This window comes from Strongylocentrotus purpuratus, unplaced genomic scaffold (assembly GCF_000002235.5).
Source record: "Strongylocentrotus purpuratus isolate Spur 01 unplaced genomic scaffold, Spur_5.0 spur5_scaffold_10, whole genome shotgun sequence".
Classification (NCBI taxonomy): domain Eukaryota; kingdom Metazoa; phylum Echinodermata; class Echinoidea; order Camarodonta; family Strongylocentrotidae; genus Strongylocentrotus; species Strongylocentrotus purpuratus.
The window spans coordinates 3231645-3244317 of NW_022145595.1; the positions used below are offsets into that span (position 1 = coordinate 3231645).

Sequence of the window (12673 nt, forward strand, 5' to 3'; positions counted from 1 at the left end):
TACGCAGTGTTTGCTAGGGTACGCGGCCCCTTCCACAAATCCCCCCAAACGAAGAAAATGCAATAAATTGTCAAAAATTCATTGCATTTCCCCCCGGCCCCCAACAGGAAAAATTCCTCTATGTGGCCATGCCTTGAACCATAATGCACGGCCCTACCGAATATTATTTTCTGTTGGGGGCCGGGGGAAATGCAATGAATTTTTGACAATTTATTGCATTTTCTTCGTTTTGGGGGATTTGTGGAAGGGGCCGCGTACCCTAGCAAACACTGCGTACAGTCATGATTCAGGGGCTAAGCAATGGCCTCGTTACTGTGAGGCCCCAGGATAAAAATCGTGTCGATCAGCTATATATTAGTGCCCTTTTGTGAGGCACTAATCCTCATTACTGTCAATTATGACTTAAGGACGTAGGTCCCTTATCTGATTAGCATAGAAGAACACATATGATTAAGCAGTCACGCAAAACAAACACTCGCAAATTAATATTCAATAAAATCTGAGAATGTATGCCATTATCTAGATCTATTAGAAATAAATAATTTTTTCAAATCCTTCCCTAAACTGGGGTAAAAATAAATATTCCATCATTATGACCAACAGTGTAGTATGCCACAGGAACAGTCTGCGGCAGATCTGCGGCAGGATGAAACTTTGCTCCAGACTTGCCGCATACTAGTATGCCACAGGAACAGTCTGCGGCAGATCTGCGGCAGGATGAAATTTTGCTGCAGACTTGCCGCATACTAGTATGCCACAGGAACAGTCTGCGGCAGATCTGCGGCAGGATAAAACTTTGCTCCAGACTTGCCGCATACTAGTATGCCACAGGAACAGTCTGCGGCAGATCTGCGGCAGGGCGAAACTTTGCTCCAGACTTGCCGCATACCAGTACGCCACAGGAACAGTCTGCGGCAGGTCTGCCACAGGAAATCCCATTAAAGTCTAATAGGGCCAATTGAAACCAATCATCTCATGCATATTCATTATTACTTTACACGTGTGACAGAAAAGTACATTTATCATGATTTGTTAAGCAAATTAAGACAATGCACATCATTTTTGTGATTTCTATTTTCCTTTTGCCATTATTAACCAATAGATTATTTTGTCTGATCATGTTACAATTACATTCACGTTTAAGCAATAGATATATTGATTACTAACCAAGAAACTATGATTACTAACCAAGAAACAATATACATATTTAGTATATATATATATGTGTATGAGCCTGTGTCACTTTAAATGTTACTCTTGAATACACTTCAAATGATCAATGTGATGAAGTTAATACAATTAAGAATAGAATATACCTAATTGGTAATATTGATATATATTGGTATTACCTAATTGATAATATCGATATTGCCAATATCGATTATGAAGTATCAATCAGTTTATCACTGGTTCTTCTACATGCATACTTTATTGCCACGTACTGGATATGAAAGAGTATGCGGCAGGTCTGCAGCAGGTCTATAAGAGATATGAATATTCATGACGAAGAGTCTGCGGCAGGTCTGCAGCAAGTCTGCGGCAGACCTGCATCTTCATCATACTGAAAGAGTAGGCGGCAAGTCTGCAGCAAGTCTGCGGCAGACCTGCCGCAGACTCTTCATCATACTGAAAGAGTATGCGGCAAGTCTGCGGCAAGACTGCGGCAAAACTAATTTGCATGTGAAAAAGATGACTGTCTGCGGCAGGTCTGCTGCAGATCTGCGGCAAGTCTGCCGCAGGAGTATGCGGCAGGCTCATTTCTTTCCTATGGGTTTCTCTGTCTAACTCACCCTCTCCCCTGTCTCCACTTCTCTCTCTGTAATATGTCTCATTTATGTCGCTCTCTCTCACTGTCTTTCTCTGTCTAACTCACTCTCTCCCCTGTCTCCACTTCTCTCTGTAATATGTCTCATTTATGTCGCTCTCTCTCACTGTCTTTCTCTGTCTAACTCACCCTCTCCCCTGTCTCCACTTCTCTCTCTGTAATATGTCTCATTTATGTCGCTCTCTCTCACTGTCTTTCTCTGTCTAACTCCCCCTCTCCCCTGTCTCCACTTCTCTCTCTGTATGACTCATTATGTTGCCCCCGCTCTTTATCTCTATATCTTACTCTCTCTCTCTCTTGCTTACTCTTCTTTACATAACTATTACTGCATCAATTTGTTTAAATTATATACGACTCACAAACTGTATCTCATACACGAGTGAAAACTGAAAACAAAGAATACTTGACACTGGATAAATTTTGTTTTTACATTTTCTGCGTTCAAATGTATTTTCCTTAAAATTCACATGAACATACCTGGCAAGTTTCAACAAATTGATTAGAAAAATAAAAAAGTGAAAATTGTTAACAATAACAATTCACTCCGAATACCAATTGGATATTACAAAAAAGTCAATAATATTAATTACAATATATACAAAAATACATACATCTATATCAAATTCGCCATACAGAATCTCGACAAAAATATTATGAAAATAACATTGCCCTCAAATAACCCATTATGATCACATTAATTTTGTCAACTTTATTGATAATAAAAACACGTATTTTGGGTAGATTAGTGCAAGTTTAGTTGTCCCGTATATAAATCAACATAAAGCTTAAGAATATTATAATCATCCAGTTTCTATTACAAAGTAAGTTAGAGAGTCCTTTTAAAAGAGAGAGAGACTGTATTTATACAAGGCTGGTGTTCTGTACACAGTCTTAATGTGAGTAGTCATAGCATAGACAAAGCATCCAACTTAGTGGACATTAAAAAGTTCATCTTCCTCAGAGTTCAAAGATATTTGGGACCTACAGCCTCGATCCAACGGGCTGGCACGTCCGCCTGGTCACAGTTCGCCGACAGGTGTCGCACTTCACCTGACAACACCAAACGAAGTTGCAGTTGCAGCTGGACGTAATGACGACTTGAGTCTTACGGATCACCATCCCGCAGCTCCTACACAGTCTGCTACAGCTCTGCTTCACCCATCGGAACGATGAAGGCGACGTCGAATCCTTGGTCAATGATGACGATGATGATACCTCGGTGACATCCTCTCGCACCATGCACTCCCTGCCCGCAGTCCCGGTGACACCGATGGTGAGGTTGGCACGGCAGTAGTCGGGGGACTGGTCCAGGAAAACGAGGTCGCGACGGTTGTGCGATGCGCTCACTACGGCTTGAGGGAAGCGATCTTCAGCGCTGTTGCCGTCGATGAGTTTCCCACGAACGAAGTCGACGCGTACGGCCTGGAAGTACTTGCGCTTGATCTCGTCCCCGATGACACGGAAGTTTGCGACGTGGTTCCAGCAGGTCTGTAGAGAGCAGGAGCCGGAGACGCCATGACACTTACAGGTTCGTTGGAGGGTCTGTTTGACAGCCTGTCAACAATAAGAAGAAATAAACAGTTAGTCAAATTGAATACGAATTATACATCATTAAGCGTCAATAAACTAAGACTAAGATTTTTGTTTAACTAGCAACAGTAAACATATTCCCCCCTTTTTCCCCCATTCCACAAGGTTCCTTTATTAAACAATGTCGCTCACAATGTATACAAGGAAAGATATACACATGCAGAATTTAAAAATGATATTCTTGGCCATTCAAAATATGATAAGAACATACATTTATATATATATATATAAGTTACAAATTGCAATTTTTTAAACATCACAGATTTACTCGGCAAAATAAATTTAGAAGAAATGAACAATACATAATTCATAAAACAACTAAAATTATGGTTATTTTAATAAAGAAAAAAAAGGTTATACGCAAATAGTATGAATTGGCTGGTAATTATGCACTTTGAGAGTCTGACTTTCATAAAGTCTTACCATTTCAAAATTAAAAACGAGTTATCACTTGATATTTGTGAAAATGCTTCACTCTTGGACAATTTTGAGAATGAATTTCATGAAGTTATGCTAACAGTTGAATTAACTTCTTTTTTTTAAGAAGAGAGAAATAGACCACTGGTGATTCGATATCCTGGGAATAAGAATTGCACTTCGACGTCACTTTTGGTACTCACCTTTCTGCCAGCCTCGTTGTTATGTAGAGTCATAACGGAGATGGCGCCCTGTGAACTCTCTGCGTCGTCCATGATATCGCTCGCCATTCGTTCACCGAATCGTACATTGTCGCTGCAGCCGCCCCAAGTCCAGCCCTCACCACCTGAAAAATATCACAGAAATTAAATAAGTTATAGATTGAACTTGAAGCTGAATTAACAACGCTAATCATTAAGCAAACAAAAGTATTGAACAACAAATATATTCCTTGCATCAAACACAATCGAGTTTGTGAAACAAAAAATCGATGCAGTGGGTGCAGAAATTCTCGACCTTTCTAGTCGTGTATTTAGTATATTTTCAGGACTGTGAATAAAAAACGACTGTGCTAATTATATACCACAAAGTATGGACTGATTGTCGAAAATGAAGGGGTTTCTTAATAAATGACTGATCTGTTATCCATAGATGATAATAATAATGATAATAAGGATTAACACGATCACAACTATTTACGAAAAATCAACCTGAGGAATTTTCAATAACCTCGCACTGGGTCACGTTTTGTATTTAGCGAACATTACAATGACGCAATTATTACGTTATCCGAACATGATGCTATGAGACATACAGTACGATATCGGAATCGCCATTGATGTGTTGATTATTCATTTATAATTTAAACAATTGAAAAAAAATCTTTAAAAAACCTCTCCAAAAAAAAAAAACGTACCACTATTTCCGTTTCGTCTCTTATCACATCCGCAGTCATCAAAAGCCCCCTGACTGCAGTTCTTAGTAAGTGAATACATGACCCCAGCAGACGCGATGGCTTGAATGAACGACATCTCACGATTAGCTGAAAGAAGAGAAAGAAAACACAGGGTTAAATTATATGCAACTCAGTCATGGCGGGGGATAACTCGATAAAGTTAAACATACTAGATAAAAACAGAATTGCAGTGTATTCATATCAATATTCACAATACCATATATTACATTCATAAATATTTTCTTTTATAACAAGTTGATGCGAACTATTTTGTCATATTTCGTTTAGACTTGCATATTTCTGTAGGACTTTTTAACATTTTAACATCCGCTGTACGCATTCCTATTTCATACATACCTACCTCTGAATTTTAAAGATAACCTATAATTATTTAGAAAATTACACAATGAAATATAAAACTTTAATAGGTCATTGTTGTTGAACATCGTGTGCTCGATCTCCGAAGTGAAAATACCCCCCCCCCCCCCATCTGAATTAACATCATATTTTATTTTTCAGGGGCGGAATCATGATCAGGGACAAAGGGCACACAATTTCGATAATGAGGAAATCAACGTGACTTTTGCGCCTGAATTCGAAAGGGGAACAATGATAAAATTACGAAGCAATACCATGGTTATTTGTATTCTTTATTGAGACTGTACAATACAGGGCTCCACTGGTGACGAATCATATTAAGTTGGATTATCTACCATGTTAATAGATGAATAAACAAATATGAATAATCACATAAATTAATAAATAATTAAATGGGAGTGGATGGGCCCACTTAAATCACTTATTAAAAATAATAAAAACAGAATATATACCTTGAGTGTTTGTGAAGACGGAGACTTCAGGACAATTCCACTTATCCCATTTGAACTGGAACTGACACTCCTTTACAGCATTCTGGATACCAGCAGACACGCTGTCGATATATGTGATGTGCCTCTGCAAAGGGAGAAAAAGAAAGAGATTTAAAGGTCAGCATGTATGTCATTACTTAAAGTTTCAAACAATGTATCCACGTTCCTCGATAATTGATTAAGATATTATATAAGTGTTATATAGAATGATTACGATATTTGTCATTCTTTTACCAAATAGCCTGGATTTGTTTTACTTCTTTTTTTAAATAGGACATTTCTGATAGTGAGATATCACCCAAAAATGTAGCAAACGATTCCAACGAATACAGAGTATACGCAAACAAAAATATATAAGCCTCCATATAAGAGGGAAAAGAAGAAAAGGAGTAAACTGTCATAGACCGGAAATTAAACATAAAGTCAACATTAAACAGAAAACAGAAGATTGTCTTTTAGGAGAAATTTCGATATTCCCAGCAGGGGCGTAGATTATTACTGCGCTTTTGAGAAGGCTCAAGAAGAGTATCTTAAATGCACTCTTAGTAAACTGAGAATACATCGTGCCTAATATCAATAGACATGAACACAATGTAGGTCTAATAACATTTGTTCTCCTATATTAGTAAGGTCTGGCTGACTTATTTTCTTCCACAATTTTGCAGACACTATTCTCTCTTTCTGTATGTACTACCTGGTTTCGTCGCTTAAATATCCATTCCAGATTTGTAAAGGCCGTATTAACAAAAAAGGTCCCTTCCTATGCATACACAAACTCTGACAAAATTTGCTTTAAAAACACGTTCAAGTTTGTCATTAACTACATATTAATTCGAACCAAGGCTTGTAACTATATAGCAGGCAAACGTATTACTGACATTTTTAGAAGAATGTGATTTCCTTAGGAGGAACCCCCCACTTGGAATTCCATATCACGGTGTTAAATACTAACTCTACACAAAGCAGCTTTTTTCCCACGAGTAATTCCATTCCGAAAAGAAAGGTTCATTTTAACCACGATTTTGTCGCTCTTCCAAACAGACCTTTGGATTTAGGAGACCTTAATGGAACTTCTATTGATTTCCTAAACTATAGCCTTTGTACGCAGGAAGATTACGGTGTGCAGGAGAGGGGTACAAAAGGGGTTCACATGGGTGCGTGAAAGAGGTGCAATAGACAAGATCCTCCTTCTAAAAGCGTAAACCTCTTAACACAAGCCGGCTAATCGCGGGGACAACACGGTAACTAAAAAGCAAAGTTGTTTCTTAGAGTCACCGGCTAATTAAAGTTGAGAGTTTGTGGTCTGATTATATTGATACTCGGGTTCTAAAGGCCCATTACGGTTTTTAATTAAGAGGGAGAGTAAAAAGCAGTAAGGGATGATACGTGCTTGAACAAGTTATCTTAAGATGAATCAGAATGTTGTGCTTTTGAAAGCCTTGACGTCATCATGGGAGGGGATTGCAAACACTGACAGGAAACCCTATTTCCGCATGAAAATCGAAAGAGAAAGAAACTTTCAGCTTTATTACTTTTTAGAAATCCCAAATTACCGAGTAATTAAAAGGGGTGATATTGAACGATTTGCAAAGTAAAGTGTTTTTCTTACCTTGGATCCCGCTAGAAGAACGTTGCTTGCTGGTGACCTGTTAAAAAAGGGTGACAAAACTTATCGGTCAGATTAATGTGTAACCCCAACTTTCGTTACACTACCTTTTAGTTGACCTGTATCACTTTCACACCCCCCCCCCCCCCCCCCAAAAAAAAAAAAAAAAAAAAAAATATATTTATTTCACTATCCATACATAAAGACAAAGACATAAATTTATTGTATTATCCCAATTTAAACATGCTATTACTTTTGCGATCAAAATATAAGATTATAAATAAAATGTTTCTGCAAATCAGTTTTTTATTCTAAACAAATGAGATGACACTGACAATTAACATGGTGTCCTTTAAAAAAAAAGACATTATCGCCTGAAATGGTAAACTTGTTTGCAAAAGAATACTTTCATGATGATGATGCTTGCGACGGTAATAGTTCACAAAACGTGTTTTGTTTTATTTTGTTATAGTTGTATCAGTTTGAATGAATAATAGTAATAATAATAGCTAGTTCTTATATAGCGCTTTTCAGGACCGAATGCTCTCTCAACGTACATATGATAAGATAAGTAAATTTAAAGAAGAGACAAACTTACCATATGATTGCTTGAAAGACGGGCACGTTGGCGAGGAGGACGACGATCAGAAGAAGATGACGAACAAATTCCGTAAAAACATCCATGATGTACACTCCAATAGAAGAAATCAAAACTTTAAATTGCGTCTCGAAAACTTAACTAAAATCCCGAATATTTCACGTACAGTCCAAAAGAAAATAAATGGTGATGTATTTCAAACACGATAAGGGTTAAGGATAAGATGCGAGATGGTGTTTACAGAAGATGTGTATCAATTACTATCTCCTGCTGTGAGGCTAACAAAAGTTGAGAGCTGACCAGACACTTGTTGACGATTCGAACTTCTCAAAAGCTAATGAAGTTTATCAGAGTTGTAGCTCTTATAAATTACATCGACACACCTTTGACTTGTCTCCTCATCAAAAAAGAGCATAAATGATACCTTGACATGACAGCTGGATGACGGCTTGCCATTGGAGCGGCGAGCATAATAAGGCATGAGTGGTCCAATGAGAATGCAGCTCATGTTCGCATGAATAGATCCGTGGGATGATCAAAGCAATAGGCGCATCGCTATTGTTTTGGCGGCTAAATTGGGGGCACTTTTGTTCGCATCGTCTGCTCTTTGCAAGGACGCGCTCTCGTGAGCAAGAGAAGAATAGATCGCCCACCGAGCTTTCAATTTGCAGGAACAAAAGGGGATTTCAGGCTTTCTCAAAGTTTGGGTAGCGTTTCTTTAAACTTCCTTTTTTCAAACTGGAACCTAAAGTGACCTCGAGGCGGTAGCTGGTTTGAAAAGGAAGGAGTAAGCGAACAAAAAGATGATGAAGCGTAAGAGCATGCATTTAGACAGATATTCAATCACTAATAATAGTTTAAGATTAAAGATTAAACTCTGGATAGAGCTTTCTGACGAGAGTTGTATGCAGTTAAAAGACTTGGAGTGTACGATTAAGAGCTTTCTAAGTATCTAATACCTCCGTTTCTTTCACAGCAAATGGGACGCTTTATTGTCCGATAAGAAAACACTCCTTTACAAATTACCATTTGTAAAAAGGGTAATTTGTCGATATCTTACTCTGCTCGGTTGAATATTGTAAGAGGAATTTATTGATGAAGGCCTGCTTGACACTTGTGTTCATCGTGTGCTGTGCTATTCGTAAACTTATCGATATGAGAGACTTAATATTAAGACTTGTAGGTGTATAACACGGTGCCCATTTTTGTAATCATAGTTCCTCAATCCACATTTTGTTTATTCATAACTGCATCCATACTACAAAGTTTGTATACGCGCCTATTGATAATGTGCCATATTCGTCATCATTTTATTCGAGTTGCATCGTATCCCGTTAAATGTCCCCGTTATGATCGTTCTATGGACAATTCAACAGTTTGAGAAAGATTTGTTGTTGGAATTCAGTGAAATTTCAGTTTAAACATATTTATTCATGAAGCTGTCTCTCAGCTAGAAGAAAAAGAATATTGTTGGTATGATGGGATAATGATTACAAAATTATTAATGACGAAATTTCACATGGTTTTAAATATTAAGTGTATAAGTGCTATTGTGTATACCGTATTGTATAATCGTATAACAAAAAACTCGCATTAATGGAAGTAAAATCGTAATGTTAGAATATGAAGAATATAAAGTATACATATTTTTAAGAAGTTGGCCGTGAAGGCAGGTAGAAAATCATAACTGATTTGTCAATACATAAAAACAAGCAGGATAAGAATAATATTGAAATATATAGAAGGGAATCGTTGCAAAAATACCAGACCGATTATCCCAAAGCATTTTAAAATTCAACTAATTATTGTAAAGTTAGGCCTATTTAAGTATAGGCATATATATAAACTTTCACTGGCATTATTGTATAATATATACAGAGCGCGTGAATAATAAAGTGGAATTTGAAAATATGACTTTTGTACGGATGTTATTCTTTCCTCTTATTGGAATGAATGACCATATCGACCAATATTTTCATACAATTTAGATTTGTGACCAATATTTCATTCAAAGAAAGACACAGCATGTATTATGAGTACACAAATATTTTGTATGTAACAGCGACTTGTTTCGATTCTTTTTGTGTGGTCTTAAAAAGAAGCTGTCCAGATATTCATGCAATAATTGATACAGCACCATAACTTCCAAATAAACATGTCAAATAAAGTTGAATGTTAATAAGTAAACGCAAATGTATTGTACAATTCTCGAATCGAAATAGCATAAGCATAGAACTTCCAGGTGATACTCGAGGAACACCCTACATGTCATTCTTTTGCGTGATAACCAATAAATTGGCAATGCCATAATATCTCGTTCGTTGTTTTATAATGTACAACTGTACAACTTTTTAAGCCTTTCAGTAATTTGTCATCACTGTACATTACGTTTAATATAATGTTTAAAAACAGCCCAAATGCTGCAAACGTATATTCGATGTTATTTGTTTGTGTTTATTTTTGTCTGATTGATCCCCTCCCTCCCTCGCTATCGTTAATTACTTTTACATTTTTATTGCAATTAGATACCAAAATTCACTTTCATTTTCAAAAAGTTTAATTACAACTTCACAATCTTGTTACAGCCATTATAGAATGTTGATACCTACCGAAATATTGCAATCCTTGAGAAATGACATGAATAATCATGATAATGGAGAAGTTTGACTTTAAGACTCATACCAAACCTCTGCAGAAAGACTTTGGTAGAGTATAATTCATGATGAAATTTGAATATAATGTTTGTTTTCCTTTGCCTTCTAGCACCTGTACGTAGTTTCTTTTACTAATCTAACTTATCAGTCTTTAATTAATTTACATATTTCATGTATTCGATATTTTGTTCATAAGAATCATTACCATTTTCAAAATAATCATACAAATTGTACATAATTATCATGCAATACAAATTAACATTATATTCGTGTTAACAAGTTTTATTCTTCGCTAACAATAATCTCGTGATATTTAAAAACTGTATTGTAAACGTAAACATGTTTTGTCTACATGTTTATGATATGGAGAACATGGGTTCTATTTGCCATCGCACACGTGTTGATGAATATCAAGAGCATGAGTCATCCTTTAACTTAATTAGTAAGAAAATTGCATCTTTTCAAGTTCAAGCCTGTCAGGTCCGGTAGGTATCTGAACAATAGACCATCGCATGTGTTTGATGTCGTCAATTTAGCATAAGTGAAAGGGAACTTTGTAAAGACCGCACCAATAGCGAGGCTGCCATGACTGTGTATATAATCGGGGTAAGAATGGGAGCTGGGATAGACAGCTAATTAAGGGGGTGGTAGGGCTGAAAACTCTATGCATGACACATTATAGCACTCGTCTTTTTTTTCTTCTATTTTTTTTTTCGAACAAAAGCTGGGAGGGGCTGAAACTCTATGCACGACAATCATTGAAATATAGCACACGTCTTCTTTTTTTTTCTCTAACAAATGAAGAAAAAAAAAACATAAATACGTAAATATGCAGTAGGCTTGTGGTTGCACAATGTGAGAGAGACGGAGGATTGGAAAGTCTTGAAAAGGACTCTCGATAAACTTTCTGTCTTGAGTGTGTGTAGTCCTGAAAAGGACTGTTGGTGTAGTCTTGAAAAAGACTATTTCTTATCTTAGCTTATAGTTCTAAGGAGAACTATAGCGCCGGTTGGAGAGGATAGGTGGCGGGAGTAAAATCGTAACATGTTTCATTATAGTATATTCCTTGTTTTGATGAGAAAAGGCCAAACTCTAATATAAAAGTAGAAATGAAAACCGATTATCTTATATTTCGTTTGTTTTGCTTCCCTTTTCGAAATATAGTGCCCAAAGTTTTGTTGCATGTTATTAAACCATTTAAAACCGATTTGAAGAAACGGTGTTTTTGTTCTTATACTATAACATTTATTTTGAGACGCATTTTCTCAGTGCGTCAGAAAAAGATCGCAATTGAAACGATTCCGTACAGAAAATGGACACTATGGACACGTTTTATATCCCATTGATATGTAAACATTTTATATTTTTTAACGATGACGACATAAACGGAGACACCTTTCAATTGTCCATATTTATGTTCACTCCTATGAGCTTTTATCCTTTCAAATCTTAGATTAATATCTATTATGCAGCAGGATTTTGGATTATGGTTTGGAAGGAGAGGGGCATAAGTATTACGTGTTGATATAATATTTCGCAAGCGAAAGAATATACTGATTTTCATATCTTCAAATGTATATATTTATTGTTATTACTCTCTCTTCTTTTTCTTATTTCGAAAATGGCACAGGAATTATTGAATTGGTGAAATTCCGTATTAAACCTTGGATCATCAATAGTTTGAGGTTGTTAATCATTCCAGATTTGTATTCGTTCGTGGATGATAGTACAACTGGAATGCCAGCTAGAGCATGTACCCCTACTGCACGGCGGTTGTTGTTGTTTGTTTGTTTATTTGTTTTGTGTGTTTCTTTTTTTGGGGGTACAAATTATGGTGACATGATTGATCATCATCATGATAAAGTTTGAGTTCTTCTTACAAGAAACAACTTCCCTTATCTCATTTCTCTACTGTTGAAGTCGGGAGCACCCCCCCCCCCCCATCTCAATTCGGATATAACCCCCAATTCAGCTTTGGAAGGGCAAACAAATTATTTCAAATTTCCCCTTAACATTGGCAAGGATGACAGCAGATCTACTTTGGAAGATGAGGGGGGGGGGGATGTGTGAAAGAAGCAAGCACAACCAATAATAAGGCGGACAATCAATTACGATAATATCATGGGTCTGTATATATAGCGCCCAATTCATCTAAGCGT

General features: G+C 36.7%; 1 protein-coding gene across 1 annotated transcript; it reads right to left on the reverse strand.

Moving 5' to 3' along the window:
* Positions 1-2658: 2658 nt before the first annotated feature.
* On the reverse strand, positions 2659-8187 carry Wnt8 (protein; the record flags this gene model as incomplete). Its single annotated transcript, NM_214667.1, is given in 9 exon segments — positions 2659-3379; positions 4036-4178; positions 4749-4833; positions 4835-4858; positions 4860-4868; positions 4870-4874; positions 5618-5741; positions 7266-7302; positions 7861-8187. Coding segments are annotated over 9 exon segments (1077 nt in total).
* Positions 8188-12673: the final 4486 nt, after the last annotated feature.